The sequence below is a fragment of the Sturnira hondurensis genome, unplaced genomic scaffold, assembly GCF_014824575.4.
Source record: "Sturnira hondurensis isolate 20B ecotype Veracruz unplaced genomic scaffold, ASM1482457v3 Scaffold0004257, whole genome shotgun sequence".
NCBI classification, from domain to species: Eukaryota; Metazoa; Chordata; class Mammalia; order Chiroptera; family Phyllostomidae; genus Sturnira; species Sturnira hondurensis.
In genome coordinates this window covers 4,162,604-4,180,973 of record NW_028076888.1, presented here as the reverse complement: position 1 = coordinate 4,180,973, position 18,370 = coordinate 4,162,604, and the positions used below count along the sequence as shown (strand labels likewise).

Below are 18,370 nucleotides of genomic sequence, written 5' to 3'. Positions count from 1 at the left end.
TTAAAAATTGTTCGTAAAGCTTTCTGATTTATCTTGGAACGTAGATGCTAGGCCTCTTGGGCTTACACCTTCCTGAAGTTAAAAGAATCCTTCTTTCTGCCACCAGAAGACAGTTTTCCCCAGATACGTTGGTTTGGCTGCCTGGTTTTCTCCATTGCTTCATGGCCTTATTTTTGTTATCTTTCAAGTCCGTGTTGTCACTTGCTAGAATGGAGTGAGCAGGAGGAGTCACTTTTCCTTACAGGCCCAGGTGAGCAGCCTGAGCCACAGGTGGCTTCTGAGTGCGTTCTGGAGTCCAGAGGGAGCTTAGTGCCCGGGGCCGCCCAGTGTATCCCCTGGCTGTCAGTCAGCGCGTGTCGAAGCTCAGAAAGGGGGTAGTTATTGGCATTTGCTTTGTAAAACTTGATTGATTGTGGATTTTCATTTTAACAGTTTGAGCTGCTCCCCAGGGAACCCCTAAATCGACCCAAGTCGTCTTCAAGTGCTGACTTGTGTCGGGTCACACTTTTCTGCCTGTAGGTATGGACGGCCCGACCCCCTGCTGCGCAGGGAGCACGACATCCGCGTGAGCCTGCAGATGGCCTCCGTACAGTATGTGCACACCCAGCGCTTCCAGGCCGAGGTGGTGGCCTTCATCCAGCACTTCACGCAGCTGCAGGACGTCCTGGGGCGCCAGCGGGCTGCCGTCGAGGGCCAAACGGTAGGTGCTCTCGTCTCTCCAAGTGGTCGTTCCAGTTTGATCGGTGGGACTTGTAAGCCTCCAGAGAGAAATCTGGGAAACTTCACTAAAAACAGTAAAGGTAATTAGGTAATTTTATGCTTACTAATGCTCCCCGTGTAGCTGGTTACCCATAGAAATCTTGCTGTAACCTGAGGGCTTGTATTTCTTTTTCATTATATCATATTCTTACTACCTTTAAAATTTGGCTTGAACTTTCCCTAAGAATGATAAATGAAATTATGATAACACATGAGACTTTGGCCCTCCTAGGGCTTTAGTGGGGATTTTTTTGTTGGAAAATGGTCCCAAAGAACATATATAAAGAGGGGTTTTTCAGATAGAATTAGAAGTTCCCAAACTTCCTCTCTCATTGCTCCCTTAATGCCTTGGAAGTTTTTCCTCAGCACAGCCTAGGCCAGAAGAAATGTCTGACGGCTTTCCTCTTCGAAGGAATTAAGGCTAAACACTTGATGGGTACATATGTCCTAACAACTGAGTAGTTGTTTGGAAAGTAGTAATACAGAAGTGAAAGGTAACATTTTTGTTTCACTCTTAAGTGACCCAGTCCGTAGGCTGTGTGTGCTCTTGGGCACCGTACAGCTTCCCAAACGTGGCTTCAGGTCGGACATCACAGCCCCTGTTTGCTGCTCTGCACTCGTGTCCTCACGGTTCTTGCTTTTTGTCGGAGCAACTGCTTCAGCCCCAGCTTCACAAAGATGAGGCATCCCTGAAAGGAATGTCACGTGATTTAACGTGGAGTGGGGACTACCTCGAGCTGGCTGGTTGTGCAGTGTCCAGCAGACGATGCGTTTACCCAAAATCTAGCCCGTCCGGCCTGCGTGCCTCTGGGTGTGCGGCCACAGCCCGCCGGGGCCTGGCACACAGTCTAGGGGCCAGTCGTTCTCTGTAAAACTTCATTTTTACTTATTTTTAAACTGTTAGTTGAAAGATGATAACTTAAGGAATAGACATTGTCTTTATAGTGGGAACGTTAAAATTTTTTCAGTTTAAATTAAAAATTTTTGATTCTGTTACATACTGATTTGGTACAGAACCAAAGTAAAAAAGAACATTTGGAGAAAAGTCTCCTCAATTACTTTCCCGTAACCACCTACCTTCTCTCCCGCCTTCTAGACGATGTATTTAAAGTACACACACACACACACACACACACACACACACACACACATAAATAATCAAATTATAGGGAATCTGAAAAAAGAACAGTCTTACTAATCTCATAGCACCATAGGTATGTTTTCAATTATTTTCATTTTCCCCCATACATGTTTCTATTGTTAGAATCATGGAATGCATAACCTTTTTTCTCTCTGTAGAAACTCAAAAAATTTGGTATTTGACACGTAGAAAAGAATATCTGTACAAATTACAAAGTGTGATAATAAAATGAACAGCCATGAACCCATCAAAATAAAAATTAAAACATTCCTGAGCCTGCCGCACCTGTTCTTCCCCTACCTCGTTCCCCTGTCAACCCCCTGGCTAATCATTGCCCTGATTTGGGGTCTGCTAGTCCCTTTGAAATTTTAAAAAAAGATCCCATACAGTATCTCTTATTTTTCTTGCTTTGATCTTTATAAAATGCTATTACAATGTAGTCAGTGTTCTGTGACTTGCTTTTCTTGGTCGCTTGGTGCGTGATGATTCTTTCAGGTTGTTTGACGTAATTGCATTTCATCTCTAGTCACTGTTGGGTTCCACTGTGTGCACCACACGGGAGGCACCTGTTTCGCACGGTGGGCGTTCCCCTCAGCGCGTGGGTAGCCGTTGCGCCGAGACACGGAGGAGTGGAATTTCTGGGCTGTCGCGGTTTGTGCTTCTCTGCGTGAGGTAGAGGCGGGTCGTTTTCAGGAATGGCCACCTTCATTGCACACCGCCGTCGGCAGCGTGCAGGAATTCCCATCCTCCTCCTTTTGCCACAATTTTATCTTGGGCCCGTTATTGAGTGTAAAATGGTATCATATTTGTGGTCTGCATGTGCTTTTTAGAAAAACCTTTTAAATTGAGGGAAAGCGTATGATTCATGTAGTGAAGTACAGAAACTGTTAACTTCACGCATACATTTTGGGAATCCAGCTTTTCATAACCCCTTTTCATAATTTTTTTCCGTCTTGCTTTGCATTTTTCATAGCGATTCTATTTAATAACCAATATAATCCTTCAGGTTAGTTCACTTAACCATTCCCTATTTTTTTTAACATTTGAATTGCTTCCAGTTCTTCATTCTTATGAGTAATGCTTCCATGAATATCTTTGTTTCCATAGTTTATTTTTCGAATAATTTTGAGTTATAGGATTTAGTCCTATAAATGCTATCAAATAGTTAGGTGGTATTATTTGATAGGACTGAATCCTGTGGAGCCGTGCCCGCTGTTACCACGCGCCGCCCAGCCTTGCTGACTGCTGCCTGTTAGAATCCTGTGCATTGGACGCCGTCGTTGACGCCGGTCGTTTGAGCTGCAGTGGTGGTGGGAAGTGTTGTGAGGGGCCGTTCGGGGTGCGAGACGAGACTGCGAATCACTGACTAACAGGGTCTGACTTCCTGGGGAAGGCAGAAATTAAATAGGTTCAGTTTTTAAACTTTGCTTTATCAGATCGCATCGGACAAGCAGAAGGAAAAGGAAGGTTTTTCTGCTTTATGTAGTGTTAAATGTGTGGACTTTGAAGAAGAGCTGATTTTCTCAAGGATCTTTAATCTTGCTGTTTGAATTAGATTTACATAGAGAGCTAAAAACCTACTTTTCCTTGCTGTTAAGATTAAGAAGCTACAGTGTTTGAAATTAAGTTCCTTTCTCCTAATATTGTACTGGGGATAGGTAGTAGTATCTACCTTTGGCTTGTAGCTGGATTTATATTCCTACATTTCCTCATGTCAGTAAATAATGATCCGGTGGGACTTTATGTTTCTTTTCAATCTTAATGTTTGAAACTAGAAGAACATCATGTACCTAGTTTGGTGGGGTGAATATAAACTGTTTCTCTATTTTTTTACCCTGGAAGTGTGCTGTAGTTACCCAGTGTCTTCTGCTTCTTTCAGTGTCTTTTATGTTGCACTTTCTGTTCACCTCGCACCGAAGCACAGACTTTGGTGGAGCTAAGACGTTCCAGGCAAGAATCTGGAGGCTGGGTGTTGCCGCTGTAAGCTGTGTGAGCGGCGGCGGGTTGTTTTTCTTGCTGTTCTCCTGTTGACTTGGTTGTAGAAGGAAAGTGGAGATAACACAAATGAGTGGGCTGTACTGCATTCAGGTAATAACTGTTTGCATTCGTGATGCTTTGGCATTTTCACATGTACATCTCACTTGACCCTCACGACAGCCTTGCCTGTTCATTTCTGCAGTTATGTAGCGAATGCTCGGTGCGGAGTGAGGTGTTTCGGGTCGTGCTTGGAACCTGAGGGGGAACAAGAGGGGTGTGGTCGTCACCCTCGTGGAGCTCATATTTCAGTGGGGAGACGGAAACATGAAAAAAGATCATCTGTTTTGAGATCTGATGAGGACTGTAGGGTTAGGCAGTGGCTCACCTAATTTCTAAAATAGTTTTCATAACACTGTTGTTTGAAGAGCATCTTTTTATTTTGATGAAGTCAAATATTCTCTTATGGTTGAGTGCTGTTTGCCTTTTAGCAAAGAAATCTGCCTGCCACAAGGTGGCGGAAGTTTTCCTCTTTTAGAAGTTTTGTGACTTCAGATCTCTTCCGTTTTGAGTTGATTTTTGTACGTTTTGTGAAGTCAGGGCTGAACTTTCTTTCCCGTGTGCATATCCAGACCATTCTTTTCCAGTGGAATTGTCTTGGCGCTTGTTGAGAATCAGTTGGCTGTGTGTGTGCTTCTCCAGTCTCTGTTCTGTTGCCGCTGGTTTTTGATTAATTGCGTGCCAGTGTCCCTAGTCTGGATTGCTGTTGCTTTGTGGTATGTCTTGAGTTTGGTAGAAGTTCTCCAGCCTTGTTCTTCCTTCTCAAAGTTGTTTCAGCTACTTTAGGTCCTTCGTTTTTCCTTACAAATTTTAGAATCATCTGGTCTATTTCTACAATAGCGTCACCTAGGATTTTGATTGAGAATTGACATCTTAGCAGTATTGAGCCTTTGGACCTTTGTATGATATATCTCTCCATTAATTAGGTCTTCAGGATCTCTCAGCAATATTTTGTAGTTTGGGGTGTACTGGCCTTACTCACACATGCTTTGTTAAATTTATCTCTATGTATTTCCAATTTGGATGCTATTATAAATGACATGAAATTTAAAAATTTTTTCAGTGTCCAGTTGTTTATTGAAAAGTGTAAGACGTATATAATTGACTCTTGTGTATTGACATGTTGGCCATGTTTCCTGCAGTCTTGATGAAGGTCCTTACTTTAGTTCCTTTAGGTTCTTCAGGGTTTTTACAAGATGAGTATGTGGTCTGGGAACAAGAGCTGTGTTGTGGGGACCAAACCCCCACCGCTATGTTGAGGGAAGTGGTGAGTGAGCGGCTGTCACTGCCTTGCTCTCACCTCAGGCCAGCGGTTTCAGTCCTTTTCATCTCAGGGCACACGAGAACTAATTACAAAAGTTCCATGGCATGCCAAAAAATACGTTCGTTGTTGACTTGGCAAAAAATTAGGTATAATGTGGATTGATTGACACAGGACAGCTATTGTCGTGTTGGCTGTTGTCATTTTTTTATTTGACTTCTAAAGGAAAAGAGGTCACTGCCCTGGCTAAAGAATCAGGTTTTGCACGTTTTGGAAATTCTTGCAGCACGCCGGTTGAAAATCGATCTTAGGGAGAAAACATTGTCTTTCACCATGAAATACAGTATCAGCTGTAGATAGTTCTTTTTGGAGGAGTCTGTGTACTTCATATACAGAGTCAGTGTGTTGGCATGAAATTGTTCATGGGGTCCCTTATCTTTTTACTGTTTGTAAGTTTCGGAGTATCATAACTCACTCCCTCCTGCTAGTGGCGATTTTTATTTCCTGTCTTTTTTCTTCCTTAGTATAGGTAGAGGTTTATCATTTTTCATCAGTCTTTTCAAATAACCAAGTTGTTGAAGCCCCTACTATGGTCCAGTTAGAACCTAAAAAATGTGTACCCTATGGTTGTTGGTATCGTGTTCTATAAATGTTTAATTGATTTTTTCCTATTATTTATCTGTTTTCTAAATGAGTAGTTTCCATTCTTTATTTTGTTCTTCCCTCTTCTTAGGTTTATTTTGCTTTTTCCTGTTTATAGCCTCCCACGTTGGAAGCCTTGATCATTGATTTTAAATCTTTATTTTTTAATATTAAATAAGCATTTACTGCTAACCATTTTTCCGTACTGTTTTAAGTACATTCCATGAATTTTAATATGCCATGTTCTCTTCTTTATCAGTATGGTTGAAATATTTTCCCATTTTCATTGTGATTTCTTCTTTGACCCATGCGTTATTTAGAAGTGTGTAGTCTAGTTTTTAAGTGTTTGGGGTTCTCTGCTATCTTTTTTGTTACTGACTTCTAATTTAACTCTATGGTGGTTGTGGAATATACTTTGAGGTTTTAGGTGTTTTAGATTTTTAAATTCATGGGAATTTTTGGAAACCTCAGTTTATTTGGTTGTAAAATTGGGGAAATAATTGATCCTCTGAGTCAATTTTTTTTCCCTTTTGTAGGTGAGAGATCAAGCCCAGCGCTACTCACGGGTTCTCCTGGATATCGAGGCTGGTGCTCCTGTTCTCCTCATTCCAGAAAGTTCCAGATCAAATAATCTGATTGTAGCAAATTTGGGGAAATTGAAAGTCAAGAACAAGTTTCTCTTTGCTGGTTGTCCTGGGACCTTTTCCTTACAAGATAAGGTGAGCAGTTAGTACCCGTTCCCTCGTCAGTTTAATTAGCATCTAACAGATGCTCGAGTTGGACGGCTGAAAAATTCACGTGTTGCCGTGAGATGATGCCCAACTGCTGTTAGTGTGTGTGGCTTGAAGAATGGTTTCTGACATTTTACTGACATTTTAATCACCCCTTTAACAGAGACAGTGGAAATTATAACTGCTTACCACCTGTGTGTAGTAACTGATTTTAGCAAACCAGCAGAACCAACCTTCCATCGGTATAATTAATGTTTTCCTTACTGTTTGACCTCATTGTAATGAAGTTTTGGTACTGTGTGGCTTTTGTCAGGGGGCCCAATTTGGCCCAGGGTTTATCTGAAGCCATTTAAAAATATCTTAACAATAAAGTCTTAGGTAAATATTGCTCTGCGGTTTAAGACTACGTTAGCATTTATTTATTTCTTACAACAATGTTTGGAGGTAATTGGCATGAGGGTCGCTGCTGTTTTCATTTTACGTGTGGGGAAATGGGGACTGTCTGAGAATAAACTTAGAAGTGGGAGCGCCTGGTAAGTCGCAGGCAGGGTGCTGAGAGGCCGCAGAGGTGGTCTCATTAGCCCCTCCCACCTGTGTTTACGTGGAGGACACTGGGTAACATTGCTGGAACTAGAGGCATCTTGTTCTCCGTGAGTATTTTGATGCAGCCTTGCTAGTCTATCTGCTTATTCAATATAAACTCATTTTAGCTGGTCAGAAAAGCACTTACTGAAATTCCCAGGTGTTATGCCCATTTTTAGTCTACTGCCTAGTAACGTAGGGAGAGAGCCTTTGAAGGGAGATCTTACTTGATTGTAAGATCTTATGACTGGCAATAATAGCAGTAAAATGCTTATTATACATCAGCCTAAGCTCTTTACATAATTTGTTTTGTTCTCGTTAGTAACCAAAGAGGTATCTATTGTTATTAATGTCATTTTCCAGGTAAACAAATGGAACTTAAAAGGTTAAGCCCTTTCTTTTGAATTAAACAGCTGGTAAGGAGGGTGTGTGGATCCCAGACTTCGGTGCCGGTGCCGTGATTGGGTCCCCCTCCTGGTGTTCGGGTGAGGTCGACGTGGGGACGTGAGCTGACAGCGGCCGCTCCTGCTCCCTGTCTCACCAGCCCTCCCTGAACAGCATTAGCTCTTTGAATTTTCCAGAGGGTGGGGCAGTGCGGTCAGGAACGTAACTTAGGTAGAAGAACTCCAAAGATTATTACAGAAAAGCTATAAGTTTGAGCAGCTCCTGTTTGCCTCCTCAGTGCAGAAAGGAAAGGAGATGAAAGAGCGTGAGCAGGCTTTATTCATTTATTTTTAGAAAGAGGACAAGGCAGGGAGAGAGGGAGAGAAACAGCAATGTGAGAGAGAAACCTCAGTCCGATGCCTCTCATTCGTACCCTGACCAGGGACCAAACCCACAACCCGGGCCTGTGCCCCGGCCAGGAATGGAGCCGGCGACCTTCTGCTTTGTGGGATGGCACCGGGCAGCTGAGCCTTGTGGTCAGGGCTCGCGTGTGTGTTTTGAGACAGTAGAAGTGAAAGCTGCCACCACCGGCCTTTTCATGGTGGGTCTGGTAGGGAACCAGTCACCTGGGCCCTAATGGAGAAATCGGTTTTCATAGTTGGAAGGTCAGTATATTGCTGTCTGCCGACTTAACATAAAAGAAAGATGAGTAACTGCTTCTAAACTTTCTTACCCACTTTTTCCTTAACACGAGGTGTTTGTAGTGGACACGACTAGGTATTAGATAAATGCATCAGAACGGGTGTTGGCGCGTGAACGCTGTCCCCGTTGTCACCTCAGGGCACCGCGTTTGTGCTGCCGTCGGTGCCCAGGGAGTCCTCCTTTGGGAAGCATGTTTGAGTTTACGGGAAGTTTTTCAGGGCCTATTTGTTTTGTTGGAGATCTTTGTTTTGAGTCTTTTTTAGGTAAAGATCAGTCAGAGCTGGGATGGGTGATCAGATTCAGTAAAGCTGGTTCTGTTCCTCCGCCTTCCTAAAAAGGTAAAGGACCGATTTCCTGTGGGACAGACCTGTGTATGGGGTCACGAGCTGACACGAAGTTAGTCTAACAAAAGGTGGCCAAGATAGCTCAAGGACTTTTTGCAAATGAATTTCTCTTTTGTTAAAGTAACCCAAAATAACTGTATAGTTTGTAGCATTTTAATGAAAACATTTCCCTGTATTTGTTTTCGAGGATTTGATTTTAAGTGGCAGTGCATACAAGGATCGCTTTTTCTTCAAGGTATAATATGTGTTTTTGCCTCCTGGTTATTCTGAAAAACCTTATGGGATTCAGCAGTCAATTCACACTCATACGTTTAAAAAAGAAAATTAAAAATAACCAATCCTTTAAAATGTCTCATTACTTGGGAAGTCTGCTTATCTCTGTGTATGTGTGCACACGTGTGTGTGAATGTGTGTGTGTGAGAGAGAGAGAGTCGGTCACTTTCCTCTTGTGTAGAGAAGTTCTTGTTAAAGACCATGAAAAGCAATCCCTTCCTTCCTTCTTTCTCTCCCTTTCTTTCTCTCCTCCCCCCTTCCCTCCCTCCCTCCCTTCCTTCCTTCCTTCCTTCCTCCCTCCCTCCCTCCCTCCCTCCCTCCCCCCTACCCTCCCTCTTTCCNACTTTCCTCTTGTGTAGAGAAGTTCTTGTTAAAGACCATGAAAAGCAATCCCTTCCATCCTTCTTTCTCTCCCTTTCTTTCTCTCCTCCCCCCTTCCCTCCCTCCCTCCCTTCCTTCCTTCCTTCCTTCCTCCCTCCCTCCCTCCCTCCCCCCTACCCTCCCTCTTTCCCTCCCTCCCTCCTGGCTCCAGGCAGTGCTTTCTTGGTGATCTAATTAATTTCCTTAAACCCCAGAAAAGCATCTTGTTTGGTACCGGTGGTTGTTCTGTAGAATTCCATAAGGGCTGCTTGGAGTGCGCTGCCTGTCCTGCCAGTCTTCACGATTAGACAAATGAGTCCGAGGAGCTTGCCTCTCCATACCCCGGGTCAGGCTCCGTTGGTCCAGGCATCTGTGCTCACGTTTGCCCTTGAATGCATTTGCACGTGGGAGGTTTGTCCAGTGTGCATTCCAGTGGTTACGGAACAGGAAATAATCCTGAATCAAAGCTTGCAGAGGGGTTATTTGCCTTTGAGCCTCATGACTCCTGTGTGTTTAGAACTGTTTTACGTAAATCCATGTCTTAATGAGTGCAGGTTTGAATTTTTACATACGCTTTTCCTTTCATTTTTCTCAATCATAGCTTGTGCTTAAACCATAATTTCTAAGTCAGCCTTTCAAAAGCTTTGAGTTAATCTCCTCAAAGCCATTGATTTATTTAAACCAACTATAGAGAGGATGTAGAGATGAATCAAATGAAAGAGCAACAAATACTCTCTAGAGTTTAAATAAACTAAGCAAGAGGGATGATTTTTAATGTTGAAATGCTTCAGTAGTAGCATTTACCTAGTAATTTGCCTTGCAAAAATTTTTCGGAAAGTAGGAACTGGTTTCTTTCACCGTTACATGTAATTACTACCCAAGATGCCCATGAAGGAGAACACGGCTCTCATCTTCTCAGATGCCCCGAGGAGTAAACGTACTAGGCAGTGCTGGAGGGAAGGCCGTCCTCCCTCCTCCAGGCCACTCTGGAGAACGGGCAGCGATGCTGCAGGGGCTGGACGGGTGCCTGGCTCCAAGGCCTGGCCGGAGAAGTCAGGTGTAGGGTCACAGTGGTGAGAAAGATTCACCCCTGTTAGCAATGAACTGAAGGCACTGAGTGTGTAAGGGCAGCGTGTAGTGTTTTCAGTAGAATTATAGAATTTATTTTACTCTGGATTAGCTCTTAATCTTTACATCCTTGGACAGAAACCTCTTAGGTATGACTACCCACCTGTGTTTTCCATTTTGTTTTCATTGACACAGTTATTTGGGAGAGATGAGAAATACACACCCATGAGGGGAGACTTCCAGAAAGTGCAAACACATTACCGTAGCTTCATTCCATTGGAACCATAATGGCTATTAGATATGGTTTTTTAGAACAATAAGCTCCTCCCCTCCAGTAAAGTGACAATATATTGCATGGATGAGAGATTTGCTTTTGTCGCATTTTATGTGGATTAAACCACTGGCAATGATGTTTGCTCTTAAGAGTATAATATATGCTCTTAAGACATAAGATAATATCTTCCTGCAAAATTGCCACAGTTTTCAACAGGTATTGAATTATATGTAACGTCTCCGTAAATAATTATACGTGGCATGAATGTCACGACCCTGCTACTGTTCTGTTTGTGGAATCTGGTTGTCGCGGGAAGTGCCAAGCGTTATGGAGTCTGTGAAGAACTCAGGGGCTGGGATGGGACTTCCAGGGTCAGAAAGATTCCACTCCCGTTCCCGCCATCTAGTTGTACGTTGTTTCTTCCCAGGAACCCGTGCCTTCGGCTTCCCCAGGGGGCACCCCAAAGCACAGTGGGAGGAAAACGACAGGCACAGAGGACCCGAAGGGCCCTCATTCGGAAGGGCTCTTCATGATGCCACCTGTCGGGACGAGTCTGGGCAGCAAGAAGAGCGAGTGTGTGCCCAGTACCTCGACCAAGCGACAAGGGCAGCAAGCCACGCCCTCCGCTGGCCAGGCGTCCAGTAGTCCAGGTAAAGGGACTGTGGGAAGGTGGGGAAACTCATGAGCTGGTGGTGGGAGCCTGTGGGGAGGGGGTGATGCGTCCCGTACAGGCGGGTGCTGACAAGGTGGTAGCATGTCTTCAGCGATAATCAAGTTTTGGTATTGCTTTAGTAGGTTTAAGAAATTTCGGATGTGGATTTAGCATAGGGTGACTTCTGAAGTGGGTTAAATTAGCAAGATACCTTGTGAATAAGGACATTTAGATCGTCTATTAGGGTTTTTTCTTATAGATCAAGAGAGTTGCCACCAGATGGTGATGTTATAACTAGAACGACTCCTGCACCCTTCGATACGTCCACTGTCCAGACACTGTCCTTGCAAGTCACTGTTTCATTCTGAAAACTAAAAAGGAACTCTTAAAAAATATCAGTGTGAATTAGGTAACCACGGAAATACTCAAAGTAATAACTTTTAAAAGACATGAACCATCTAGTTATTGGTGCCCTGCTGTAGAATTTAGGAATGGGTCGTTCCAGATGAGAGCCTGGTTTTGGCCTTTCAGTTTTCAGATGTGTCGTGTGAGCGATGGGTTGGTAAGGGGGCTCTGCCGAGCTGGAGAGGGACGCAGGGTATAATTAGCCACGAAAATCAGTCCCTTGTGGCTGGACTTGGGGAGGTGGGGGGCACCAGCTGAGGGAGACTGTCTTCTGCCAGGTATTGTGAGGACGAGGGGTGCTGCCTAGTCCTGGGGGGGGGGGGCATTGACATGATGATTAAACGAGAGGAACAGCAGTTGTTGAACACTGTCTGTGAGACGTTGTGGCACATTCTTTACGTACATTACCGTGTTTCATCCTCATAACAGCCTGATAGAGTTTTATTTTTATCCACATTTTATGGATGCAGAGACGGAAGCTAAGAGAGGTTAAGGAACTTAACCTGCCCACAGTTACATAGGTAGTAAGTGGTGGTGCTGGACTGTGTATGAGCTTAGGCAGCCCGACTCCAGGGCCTGAACTCTTAGGCCGTGGGAATTCTTAAGCCTATCAGTCCATGTGGGTCTTGCTCACGGAGCCTGGCTGGGGCGCAGTCTCCACCGTACCGCTCGTAACTTGTCTCCTGTTGTCGTCAGGACCACAGTGCTGGTGAGCAAGGAGGCCAGCCTTACCTGTAAGAAGTGACTGGGACTGTAGAACGATCTCTTTCCTAACAGTACTCCTCCTCCTGCTGTACTCTTTATCTCTGGAATTCCTCTGTTGTGGATAAGGTTGGATTAAGGCAGTGATTTTCATACCTCTGTGGATCCCTGGAACTCCTCGATGACCCCAAGGAATCTCCGAAGCCTGTCATTCCTGCCCCCTCCCTGCGTCCTTCGGATCAGCTCTACTTTTCTCTCTTTCACACGGTAATCAGTGTAGTCAGAAAACCAAGAACTAACTGGTGCAGTGCCTGCTTAGTGCCAGGTGTTACACTTTCTTCTCTTGCACATTAACATGTTGCCATATGTGAGTAATATGGGAGAGACATTAAACAAGCATCTGAATATTGAGAGGGTAAGATAAATGTTATAGGAAAGACAGAAGAACAGAGAGGATGAAGGAAGAGAGAGGACCCAGCTGGGATTGAGAGGAGAGGCGACACCGTGGATCAGAGGCTGTTCAGGCAGCAGAGAGCTTGGCCTTTGGAGGAAGTAGAGGTAGGTCAGCGAGCCTGAGGCTTCCTGAGCGAGGTGGGCAGCGGCTTGAGCTGAGGTTGGAAAAGTAGGCAGTGGGCTTACGCAGAGTCTTACAGGGGCTCGGGAAAGTTGCAGAAAGAATTTCGGATTAAACATGGTCATCAGAGTGTGCAGAGGAAGAGAATGTTACCGTCTCGTTTCTTTCTCCCTCTCTGGGTTACGCTGGCATTTTGTGGGCAGAATGGTTTCGTGAGGGCCAGAAGGGAATTTGTTGGTGGGGGTGGGGGGTCGCTGGTGGTCTAGGTGAGAATGGAGGAGATCAGTGATGGTGGGAATGGTTATATGTGACGTGTGTTTGAAAAAGAATTTTGTTGCTGGGAGTTTTTGTAACCTTTGGGTAACGTCCTCTCTACAGGAGATGCCTAAGTCACTTTAATCATAAACCTTTCCGCCTCAGTTAGTGTCTCAGGACAGTGGGGAGACCTGCGGGAGTGTGGCCCGGGTTGCTCCCGCCGTGGAGGTGAGCAGGCAGGACGTGTCTAGCACGCAGAGTGTGGTGGAGGGAGGTCTTGGGACGGAGAGGAGACTTGTGGACACCTTGTCTCCTGAAGCCGGCAGTTCTAAACATTTTCTCACGACAGAACAAACTTCCTTTGGCTTTTTGGTTTTGTTCAGGGCCAGCCTTTGCTGGGTCCCATTTCCCTCCTCCTCTCTCTCTCCTTGGGTGGCTGTAGAAGACCACGTCTGCCTGCTGGACTGCATAGTCGTGGACCTGCAAGACATGGACATCTTCGCTGCAGAGAGACACCCACGAGAGGACGCTCAGGCCTCAGATGGCAGCAGTGGCGATCTGCTCTTCCCCTCCTATTTTGTGCGACAGACTGGAGGAAGCCTGTTGACTGAGCCCTGCAGGCTGAAATTGCAGGTGGAGAGGAATTTGGACAAGTGAGTGTTTTCTACCTGAATAACTGCCTGTCATACGTAGAATCCTAATAAGTTGGAAATTGGTGCTATTAGGCAAGTCTGAAAGAGAATAAGTATTCATGTACTTCTTCATCTACGTAACAAACGTGTGCTGGGCGTGAGGGCTGCTGTGATGAAAGGAAACACTTCTGCCCCCCTGGAGCTTACATTTTGCTGAGGGCCATAGGAGGGCAAGTAGATGATTCTGATTTAGTGTCTGAGTCAGTGCTATAGACCTGTGTAGTAGGATCCTGACAGGTGCCTTGGAAACAGAGGAGGGGAAGTAAGTTTAGCATGGATTTTGGTGGGGAAAGGGAGGTGGTGGCGGCAGGGACAGTATTTTGGAAGAAGAGGCGACATTTGGGTTAGATGTTCCAAAAGCAGTAGCATCTGGGCCTGGTACAGCTGTTTACTCTGTAGGTCCCCTTTATCAGAATAACTGTTTAGATGCAGTTTTGCCCATTTTGCTCCACTAAGCAGTCTTAAAGGACTCCATAAACACTAATGAATTGCCTCTAATTTACCTTTTAATTGGCCTCAAAACACAGAATGCGACTTTCTGTTTGTTAGAACATTGTTTGACTTGTTATTAGTTCCATGCCTGGCTGGGAAAGGTCTTAAAAATACACATCCCCAGAGCCGACCTGAGCCCGTCGGAAACTGCTATCAGGGCCGACCTCAGTGTGATCAGTGACGGGTCTCCGGCGGTGAGCGTGCCCACTGGGCCTGGGTGCACGCTCTGGAAGCTGCTGGTCCCAGTGCATAACGGCTTTCAGTTTGAGGCATCAGTCTGGGGGAAAGCAGCAGCCTGTGCTTCTCAACTCCAGGGAGGGATGAGGGGCGGCCTTAAGGGAATGTAGTGCGTGGAGAAGCAGTCGTTGCTCCTGCAGAGTGTGACTTGAGTCCCTGTTTGGCCACTCCTTTTGCAGTCCTTGGGTTTGGGCAAGTCCTTTTATGTCACTTTTTCGTTTCTGTCTGGATTAATGATACAGTTTAGCTGCTCTCAGTGGGATTTTTGCATTTCATTCTTACTTGCTACTCAAGTGCGCCCTGGCAAGTGTTCAGTTATGGTTGGCATGGGCTCTATTTGGTTTTACTGGCTTAGTGGACTTATGAGGAGCTTCATTATTTAGAAATTGGACACTTTGTTTTCTGTTCAAGTAATGCTTCTAAAAAAATGTGCTTTGCTACTCTCCATATATAAACTTTACCCACTTTCATCAGCGTGTATGTGCAAATTACTATGCTCTGCTAGCTCAGAGAGAGGGCGATAACCGAACATCAGGTGTCCTGTCTTCTCACTGCACACAAGCAGGAGCCCGGGAGGGCGCCCGGTAACCCTTTCCAGCTCGCCGCTGTTGCCTGCGTCACGGGTGTTTTTTCGCTTTGTTGCATATAGACTTTTCTCTCTAGACAAAGTAATTGTTTATGTTCCTCTTCCACTTGAAGTCCTAACCTTCTATTTTATATGCTCAGAGAATAGTGTCCGCAGGACACAGGACGCCCACTTCACGCCTAGCAGGGCAGAGTGAGAGGTCTTCGTGTGGGGGCCAGGTGTGTTACTGCCTAACCTGGGCTCCTCTGCTTCTCTCCGGCCCTTCTCGGCAGGGGCGGGTCGCTGCTGCAGACTCCGTCCTGGTGTCCTCTCTGGGCTCGGTGGGAAGCGCTGACTTCGTAGTTGTCAAAGAAAGCTTGTCATCTTTTCTTTATTGCTGTTCCAGCTACAATGTTTAAGTTTTTTTTGAATCTCATGAGATTTTTTCCTTTTTGATATATTACCTAATGAACTCATTCGATTTGGGGGCTTTGTACATGCGCATTTGGGGAGAAAAGAGGCTCTTTGTGCTGGAAGGGTGACACTCAGTCTTCATTTGGAGCCGCCTGAGTTTTTCACTGGAGGTTAGAGGTTAGCGATGATGTAGGTGCTTCGTAGCTCGTGTGTTTGGGCGTGAGCCGTGTCAGTGTTAAGTTAGTGATTTGTTTGTGAAAGCGACTTCTTCTTTCGCAGAGAGATAAGTCACACTGTGCCAGACATATCTGTCCATGGCAGCCTGTCCTCAGTCCACTGCTCCCTGGATCTGTGCAAGTACAAGCTGATCCGCGGTTTGTTAGAGAACAACCTCGGAGAGCCCGTAGAGGAATTTATGCGGCCTTACGATCTGCAAGACCCGAGAATCCACGTGAGTAAGGCCTTGTATTCTTCTGTAACTCCCACAGTCTCAGCTGATGGTCACGCTGTGCGTGTGTTCCTCAGGTCACCGGGGAGAGGGAGATGCAGCAATAAGCAGATGTGACTTCGTGCTGTATTAATCATACTTTTATTTTTATTTTTTTAAAGATTTTATTTTTCTTTAGAGGGGAAGGGAAGGAGAGAGGGAGAGAAATATCCATGTATGGTTGCCTCTGGTGTGTGCCCTGTCGGGAACTGGCCTGCAACCCAGGCATGTGCCCTGACTGGGAATCGAACCGCGATTGTCTGGTTCGCAGGCCCGCGCTCAATCCACTGAGCTACACCAGCCAGGTTAATCACACTTTTAGATTGGCATCCTCAGCTGTGAGTTGACTGGCACTTTCTTTTTCCAGACTGTTCTGAGTGGAGAGGTGTACACGTGCGTGTGCTTCCTCATTGACATGGTGAACGTGAGCCTGGAGCTGAAAGATCCGAAAGGAAAAGAAGGTGCCGGGTCCCTAGCCAGGTATGGCTCCAGTTATATTATTTTTATGATGACAGTAATTTTACAGTAACATCAGTACACATAATCCACATGTTTTGCTTTAGCAGAGAGCAGGGGTCTGGACTGGGGGCTTGCAGCTGAGTGTGGTCTGCAGAGAGCTTTTTGGCTGGTCTGCACAGTGCTGTTCGAAGTTTAAGTTCATCGCTCTATAGGGCAAGGTAGCTTAGGCTGTGCTGTAGTGACAGGCACCCTACAGCACCACTGACTTGGGACGGTGAGGGTGCTTTCTCTCCTCGTGCAGCGTGGGTCTCGGGCTGTCTCACTGCTCGGTGAGCCGCACTGATGGCTCCCTCGCGGGCCTACATTTAAAACTTGGGGGTTTTCACACAAAAAGTTGGGATTTCCGTTTCTTTTGAGAAATTGAAAGGTTTGGCCCACGTTTTCATTTGGAGGCGCTGGAAGCTGAGGCGCAACCTAGGAAACCTTCAGGAAGGGCATGTGCTTACCCAGCACTTCACTTACTTGCTCGGTCAGTGTAGACCAGGGATTGTGGTTAGTGGTATGGAAGCCATGAAGATGCGCTGCGGCGGCGCACTTGGTTACCTTTCCTGTAGGTCTCTTGACAGCCGTGTAAGGCGGGCAGACATTATTTCTGTTTTCTAGATAGGTTTTGACTAATGTAGGACTATATAGCTGGAAAAGAGGTTCGATATTCGAAAACAGGACTTCGGGGCTGGTGATTTCCCCTCAGAAGCACTCCATCTTCTACTCTTCCTTCCCCTTAAAACCCGTCTGGTCTGTAGCTAAGTCGGCAGATGAGAACGTGGGGTAGTGAAGCCGGGCTTCAGCGTTGACTGCCTTGTTCGTCGCAGTTGGTTTTATCTTATTTTTTTTGATGACTGGCTATTCCCTTAGTTTTTTCCAGCATGGAATAGTTCTGTACAGATTGTTGTGTACTGAGTAATTATGAGTTGTTTATGGCAGCTTTCTCTGTTATTAAAAAAAGTCCTAAATGCATCACCTGTTTGTGCATGAGCTGCGTTGTTTCTCTTTAATGAAAGATATTATTTGTTCCTGTAGTTCCCATTAAGCTATAGTGGTCTCACATAAAAAGGAGCCAACTCCTGGCAGGCCAGGAGTTGACGGGTGAGGGACTAAAGGGGCCCTTGACATCCTTTGGGGGCTGTTACACGTACAGAGTGGGGCAGAAGGAGGGTTACAGCTGTGAGGATGCGAGGCACAGTTTATTCTTGTATTACTAGTTATTAATTATTGTATTATTTCCCATCTAAACAACGGTAAACCGACATTTGCCACGCCCCGTGTACAGCCTTCTTAGAGTTAAGGTGAGAAGTGAGAATGCTAATGAACCGAGGGTGTCATATGTACGTGGTATTGCTGTTCCCCGTGAAATTCCTGTGGACGGATCATCTCTTTGGAAATGGAAAGTAAGACACGGCACAGTGACGCCAAGTCCATTCTTAAGAATCGGTTAAAATCAGTGAAAGATCTCAGAATGAAAGTTATTGCCCTTTGTAGAATTTCAGCATATTTATTATTTTGTTCTTTTATCTTGAACTTGCATAATTTTGTAAAAGGAAAGGGTTCAGCATCTTGTCTGTTTTTTTCCTTTTAGATTTGACTTCAAGAAATGTAAACTGCTCTATGAGAGCTTTTCCAACCAAACTAAGTCCGTTAACTTGGTTTCGCATTCCATGATGGCTTTTGACACCCGCTACGCCGGGCAGAAGACCAGCCCCGGCACGGCGACGAATGTCTTCAGCTGCATCTTCCAGCCCTCCAAGAACAGCAGTGCAGCCCAGGGGTCCATTCAGATCGAGCTGCACTTCAGGTAGAGCGTCCTCACTAGAGGCCAGTCAC

General features: G+C 45.4%; 1 protein-coding gene across 4 annotated transcripts in view; it reads left to right on the top strand.

Moving 5' to 3' along the window:
- The window catches only part of VPS13D (vacuolar protein sorting 13 homolog D), a 231,268-nt gene that overhangs the window by 44,239 nt on the left and 168,659 nt on the right, over window positions 1-18,370 (top strand). For all 4 annotated transcript variants that reach the window (XM_037045200.1, XM_037045199.1, XM_037045198.1 and 1 more), the window contains exons 24-30: window positions 520-700; window positions 6,374-6,556; window positions 10,983-11,205; window positions 13,586-13,796; window positions 15,823-15,994; window positions 16,398-16,510; window positions 18,126-18,341. In XM_037045200.1, the coding sequence (XP_036901095.1) occupies window positions 520-700; window positions 6,374-6,556; window positions 10,983-11,205; window positions 13,586-13,796; window positions 15,823-15,994; window positions 16,398-16,510; window positions 18,126-18,341 (1,299 nt within the window). The remainder of the gene's footprint in view (window positions 1-519; window positions 701-6,373; window positions 6,557-10,982; window positions 11,206-13,585; window positions 13,797-15,822; window positions 15,995-16,397; window positions 16,511-18,125; window positions 18,342-18,370) is intronic.